General features: G+C 34.9%; 1 protein-coding gene across 6 annotated transcripts in view; it reads right to left on the bottom strand.

The window, feature by feature from the left end:
• Positions 1–6225: 6225 nt before the first annotated feature.
• LOC123311813 (histone deacetylase complex subunit SAP130) overlaps positions 6226–7348 on the bottom strand; it is a 167037-nt gene continuing 165914 nt past the window's right edge. For 5 of the 6 annotated variants that reach the window (XM_044895915.1, XM_044895914.1, XM_044895911.1 and 2 more), the window contains 3 exons: positions 6772–7117; positions 6556–6669; positions 6226–6494 (listed from right to left, as the gene is read on the bottom strand). In XM_044895915.1, coding sequence (XP_044751850.1) covers positions 6345–6494; positions 6556–6669; positions 6772–7117 — 610 coding nt within the window. In that variant the 3' untranslated portion in view covers positions 6226–6344. The remainder of the gene's footprint in view (positions 6495–6555; positions 6670–6771; positions 7118–7348) is intronic. The other variant, XM_044895912.1, reaches the window with a different exon arrangement.

Genomic DNA, 7348 nt, shown 5'->3' with positions numbered 1-7348 from the left:
TTTACTCGGGAGTCAAGAATCGCGGTGTGTTATCAACTGATATAGTAATAACACAATGAACTCTTATACTTCCTTTATTTGCTCTAAGCAAGCACTTCTAAACTTATAAAAACTCCTAAGGTGTATCCGTAGAGCATCTAATTCTAGCGAATACCACAGAACACACCCATAAAGAAGGGAAACTCCCCTTCTATGAATTGGGGCCTGTTTTCAGCGACCCCATGCGGTGGTTTATGGAAATAAAAGTTCCCTCTGGTGGCTGGAATTCGAAACAAATGAGCGCGAAAATTTGAAATGCTTCCTATTTGAAATCACTTATTTTGATTTCAAGTTCGGGATTGAAACAACCATAGATTAATAAAACAGGAGATAGAGCATTTCGACAAAAACGCATTCACAAAATACTGCCATAAATATGAATTTGGATTCTTTGGGTGGGGGAACTGGACAGGGGCTGATTCAGAACTACTTGCACTGAATATTTCAGATAGTCGGCAATAATTTTACATCGAATGTAAAATAATTATGTTTCAATGCAAAGATTTCGAGTATATTTTTTATGACAACTATTCAGAGGGATATAGAACTAGTAATACCAAAACACCCTGTGTGAAAAAAAATTTATTTTTAAATACAATGTTACCATACACTAATGGTCAATATGACCTTAACCTACATACAGATTATTTGAAATTTTATTCATTAAGTTTATACTAAAAACTAAAAATTACTTTCATTAAATTAATTCCCTTCAAAATGGTTAATTCTCAGATCAAAAGAAAATTTTTGAAAAATTGTCGCCGTGGTAACTTGGAATATTATGAAGGGTGTTAATTTTCGAAGAATTTCATGATTTATTTTGTAATTAAATAAAAAGTTGAGCTGGTTTTTTTCTTTTTTTTCCTGAAGTAGTTATGACCACGTAAACCCCTACGGCGCCGGCTTATCGTTGAATTTTGGGACACGTTGTATACATCACAGTGTATGGCCTTATATGTAAAGAATAAAATAAAAATAATTTTTATGTCCATATATACAATACATCAAAGTGTATGTGTTTATAAGTAAAAATTAAAATAGAAATGATTCTAATGTCCATATATACATCAAAGTGTATGGGTTTATAAGTAAAAAATAAAATAGAAATAATTCTAATGTACATATATACCTCACAGTATAAGGGCATATATATGTAAAAAATAAAATAGAAATGATTCTAATGTCCATATATACATCAAAGTGTATGGGCTTATAAGTAAAAAATAAAATAGAAATAACTCTAATATCCATATATATGTACCTCACAGTGTATGGGCATATATGTAAAAAATAAAATAGAAATAATTATAATGTCCTATGAGAATTATTGGTTATAGGACTGAAGGAAAACACTGTTTTTTTTTTAACTTAGTCGACGTTTCATCAGTACTTTGCTGATTTTTTCAATTCAATTCACTTTGAGAAAACCCTTCATCATAAAGCACTAATATTCGTGCAACCAATAATTCCCACATATATGTAAAAAATAAATTCACACTTTTACTCAAAATAGGATTTTCGTATTTTCTCAGCACTTTCACTAGTCAACAAGGGATTACAAACTTTTTTCATCCAAAGTTTGAAAATTTCCGGTTGTTTATCTGCTTCAGGAAACCGATGACGTCTACTAGTCTTATCACCACAGTTCGGCACACAAGATATATTGCTTTTAATATTTCTATTTTAAGACATCTTATTCAATTATCAGAAAAAACACTTAGGAATCACGATGCACTTCTCACTGCATACAAAGACGAAAAGAATGAGGTTATCTTCTTCTTCTATTTCTTGGTAATCACATCACCCCGGCTAGCAGCCTTACTAAACCAGGATGACGGTAATCTGGGCTTAGCACAATTAGGCTATGTACCCAATAACAGTTCAGTTCAGATCTTGGTCGTTGTATTCTTGGGGTCCCGAGGAACTGCAGGAGGCTTGGTAGAACCAATCCCCAAAAATAGTCTTTAACAAGTCACGCGGTGATCAATAATCACAAAGTAGCAGCACAATCACATAACCATACACGAAATTTACATCAAATTACTTTCTAGTTTTATCTTAGTCGTTGATTTAAAATATTATTTTCAAATATGTATTTCTAATTTTTGGAGCTCCAAAATGGGACGTGTGGGAAAGTACCCATCACGCCGTGACGACCATTTTGGAACTGAAGAATGAGGTTAGAGGTTATGAAAATGTACAAACGTAAAATCAGCGATGGGAGCGACCCCATGCGGTGGTTTATGAAACTAAAATAGAGTTCCAGTTTTTCTATCTCAGTTTCTCCTCTATATTGACTCACTTTATGGCGAATACTGCAGCAGAATGGGCCGAGCTTCATAACCTCTATCAGCTGGTTGATTCCGTCCATAGAATCGATCTTAGCCATCGATAGGGAGTTTTACTTCCATACAATACGTCCTTCATTACATCTATACATGAAGGTGTATTGTTGGTTGTCGTCCTTTGGTATTCAGGCGGAGGTTACTTCTTAGTAAGCTTCTTACCTAGATGTTAGTTTAGATATTTTTGAGGACAAGTCTGCAATTGATTGTGAAAGTCCTTCAAAGTTCTCTACTATAGTAAAAATATCCTGAATTTCAGAGAAACTTCGATCTCCTCTTTCCTGCGCTAAAAGACCTCTTAAAATTTTGCGATTTTGCTCAACGGTATTCTTATCATCCCTTCCTAAACGTATAGCAACCTCATATGCTAGTTCAAAAATTCGGGGTTCATAATTCCAATAATTGAAATGCAAGATAATAAAAGAACACAACAATAGCAGAGGTTCAAGAACCATTCAAATCAGAGAAATGAAGCAATGTGAAAAGAGAGTTTGAGAGACTGGTGAGTTGTTTTTGAACTGATGAAAAATGTTGCCAGGTTTCTCGAGCTCCACGTTTTGTGCGCCAAATTGTGTAACGTTACAATCGCCCTGAAGGACGTTCGAGGATGAAATTCTAATATTGATTTCTCAGGGGAGACTAGATTACCCCAGCAACAAAATTCCCAGTCAGGTTTTTACAATATATTAAAAAAAAAACAAGATGTACAAGTTGAAAAAAATTTGCAGTTCCCAACGAAGGGGATTTTGTTAACCACAATGTCTCAAAGCTACACAAACTTATAACTATACATATAACTACTTAACTTAAGGGAGTTTTAGCAACGGTCCTGGTCCTCTTGCAAGACAGATTTCCCATAGTATTTGTTCTTCTATTCTCCCGTGTAGGGAGTACTCACTGACAGGTATTCACTCCAGCCAAGAATCGTATTCAGCTCCAGGCTACGGCCAAAAGTTGTGAACCAAGCCAAATTGTATTTCAAAGGTAAAGGTTGCACTTCAGCCAAAATTATTCAGATCCGGCCAAAATTGTGCTCATATGCACAAACTGTTCTGCAAAAAATCGAGTTCCGATCCGAGGTACTCCCATCCAAAAAGCTGTGTGAAATGAACAAAATGAAAATGTGCAGAAAAATTCTACAGCATTCCTTCTCGATTCTTCAAGAAACAAAGATTTTCATGAATACAATAATTATAACTAATAAACCTGAGAAGGAATCCTGCTCTGGGGAAATGGAAAGCGGTACAAGAACATGTGCTGTGAAACAAAATGGAAGCAAGCAATGGATCCAGAACCAGCAAATCTACCTTATCATACATTCCTAGTGAGATCCTTGTTTAAATTAAAGGAATTATGGACTTACCGAGACTATATTGTTAACCTCGCCAACTTAAAATTCATTGATTTCAGAAAAGCCAATAAATGACTTCCAATCGAAATTATTCACGGTACGATAGATCGATATGATTCCTCTTTCAGAGAAAAACCGGAAAAGCTTCGAGAAAATTTTAATAAGCAGATTGTAAGAATCATCGAGGCGAAATAACCCCCGACACAAGGTCGATGGTCTGTCAGAGCAACAATATGTAGTGCGTGAATACCAGTGGCGGCGCAACAATATTATGCCCAGCACAGGCGTGCAAGTCGTTGCAAAATGTTAAATGTTATGGGAACTTATGAGACCTTTATTCGACTCTCTTCACAAACCTTTTAGGGCTTTCACTCCCAATCTCTGTTCTCTATCCTACGACAACTATCAATCATACTAACTCAATAAATTATAACACCACTATGCTCGAAAATAACCTTGTCTGAAGCTCTACCACCATAGGGTTCGCTTACAAAAGAAGTTGCTCCAGCTGGTGTAACACCAGTCATGAATTCTACAGTAACACTTGATTTATATTGCGAATAAAATTTTATGCGGGAGCAGAGGCAATTAGGTATCTGAACAAATATTTCAGTGAAATCTAAAATAATACAAACATTCCTAAAATTTTTGAAGCAGTATGGCATATTTGCTCTGTTTTCATCAATACACTGCTAAGAATTTGCACCATTTCAAACTACAGTTTGAACATTTCATTAGAAATATTGAATAATATTCCAAGACAGACGTAACTCATATCCAATTTCATTTTGATGAAATTCATTTCAATTCTTTCACGTATAGTCAATCTTTTACTTCTTTTATCTTTGTGCACTTTATTAACGAGATGAACGATACAATCCAGAATTCTAAAGTTGCTGAGTCCTGTGAAGGATTTCAAGGAGCAGGTGTTTTGAGAAATTCATATAAGGCACATCCTCTTGTATTTCTGCATCTCGAGAAGATCTCAGAAGAAAAAGAAACTAATAGATTATGAGCTGCCCTTCATCTTAAGCAGAATGAGTGGTTGGATCACTATTCCTTTCCTTTCTCTTCTTTCTTCTCATATATCTCTCGATATTTTTTTTTCTCTAGCATCTTTCTCTACAGACAGTCCTGGTAGATACTATGACGACATTTTTTTTTCCAAAAATCTCTTCGCACCTGAAAGTGATATTGAGAATAAATAATGCATTAGTAAATTCCACTTTGAACTTACTAGTTCGGGAAAAGTCTTCCTTAGTGAAATAGAGGTAACACACTTTCATGTTCATAGACAAAGTCTTCCTGATTTTTCGGACATAAATCCAGGCTTGTCGTCTGTCCATGTATTCTTCCGAACCTAATCTGGTTTGCACCAACACTTTTCGTTCGTTTATTTTAGGAAAATACCCTTACAAGAAGGCCGTCTGGGAGACACTACAATAGTATTTGTTATTGAAGCCACTCATTACTAAATAGACGAAGAATGTCACCAAATTCAATCAAATTTTATATGGAAATATGATCTAAAGACCCAAAATATTCTACGTTCCTCGATGTAAACATACATAACTGCTTTTTATTTATAAAAATAGCCACCAGAGGGTATATTGCTTTTTTTGGAATTCCCAATAGAATTGATTGATCATTTATGATATATGTACTATAGAATCGGTAGCAATCGACAAACCGTTTCTTTGTAGATTGTCGAAATATTCATTATTTATTTTAGCCTCCTTCTCTGTCGTAATTAATGAAATTGCTCCTGCAGGAGGAACACAACATGTTCGCACAATTTTCCTCAGTAGTTGATCTCGATATCAAATGATCTCACACAAATTCCCGAAGGAAATTCACCGTGAACTAGATCCACTTCATTTCAAACTATATCGCACTTAATTCACACCGGTTGTTCACGAACATTCAAAAATTTATCGAACATAAACAACACCACTTTCGAACTAACGGGAGTATTGAAATTCGGTCTCGACGTTACGCTTCGAATTTCTATCCCTACACGAGATGTTGCCGCTGTGGGCCTTCCTCCTGGATGTTTCCTCAGAAGGCTGCGACCGAACACATGACGGATTGTGCGAAAGGTCTTGCAAGGAATGTATCTTGATTAGCTGTCTCGACACCTGCCCGGCAGGTGATGAAATATCCTCAAAAATGATAAGGATGAGGATTAAAAAAATATGTATTTATATTCTTAACCTAATTAAAGCATGGACAGAGAAAGTATATATGTAAATACCACAACATAGCTATCGAATTGAATATGTGCGTACCCAAATCGACATCCATCTTGGCCGTTATAATATCTGTCAATGAAATAGTTGAAGCACATCTTCCAGAGAAGCGATCTGAACCGGTATAGCATCAGTAAGTTCAAAAAGAGCTAGGCAACAAGGAGTGTCCGGAGATTGCTAACTAACACTTAAGGGAAGGTATCTTGGGGCAATACCGATATTTTCTTGTTCAACCCGGTGATAAAACGGTTATAAAACTTGTTTTATTTCTAATATTATATTGCCAATATTTACAATTGAGAACATCAATAAATTTTTACTTATAAAATTAATAAATATAATTTTTTAATATTAACTATTTCAAGTCATAACTTTCTTCTTGAAGTTACGTTTGCTGGCACATCGGTTTATAAGGTTCGTTACTTGCGATTTGTGATCGAACACTTTCATCATTTGAGATTTTGCCTCTAATATACCTTCTTTTATGATCTTGATCCTTTGCAAATTGCCCTGAAATTGATAATAGCATTTTTCTATTCAGAAAGGAGCTCAGTTTTAAAACAAATAATACCTTGATTAATTCATTGACTCTATTGATATCTTTCTCACACCCAGTCTCCCCAGTTTCTCCTAAACACTTCAGGAAATCGCTCAAATTTTCATAATCAACTTGTTCCAGCTCAGCCTGTAAAAAAATGGTTTATATTGAGTAATAGAGAATAGAGAATAGAGCTTCTAATGAATTATGAAGTTCTTATTTGAAAAAAATGAAGCTCATAAGACTCACACTTACAAGATCATCCATTTGTGTTGATAAATGAAAAATTTTCCATCCATTGATTTTGTCTTGTATTCTGAATTGATTGGCTAAATCAATAATAGAGGGTTTCCTTTCTTCTTTCGGCTTCACATCAGAATATCTCATAAAATGATTATGAGTAGATTTCCAATTATGTTTATAACTATTCAATAGACTTGCTGTGACAGGTTTTCGGACAGTTGGAATGCAATAAGCCTCTGGTGCACCATCTTTAGGTTCATCAGAATGAACATCAGAATCATCACCTTTTTTAACCATATTATCCGAAATGAACTGCATGTCATCATTATGTTCATCCAATTCATTTCCAGTCCTATGAATGAATGTAAAGTATAATTACACAGGGTATATGACTATAATTTCAGGAATACAAAAATTGATGTGGAGAAAGGATCAAAGCACTGACGTGCAGTCACGATTATTCATCTCCCAATTTTCACCCTCATAACCAGTGCAGGAGAACATTCAGGTAAAGAAATCACCAAATGCTATAAGGCTCCCAGAAAAATTAATTTCCCAATATTTTCAAACATACAGATCAGGT

This window comes from Coccinella septempunctata, chromosome 4, assembly GCF_907165205.1.
Source record: "Coccinella septempunctata chromosome 4, icCocSept1.1, whole genome shotgun sequence".
Lineage (NCBI taxonomy): Eukaryota > Metazoa > Arthropoda > Insecta > Coleoptera > Coccinellidae > Coccinella > Coccinella septempunctata.
Note: the sequence above shows the minus strand (reverse complement) of the source record. Positions and strands in the feature narration are given on the sequence as shown.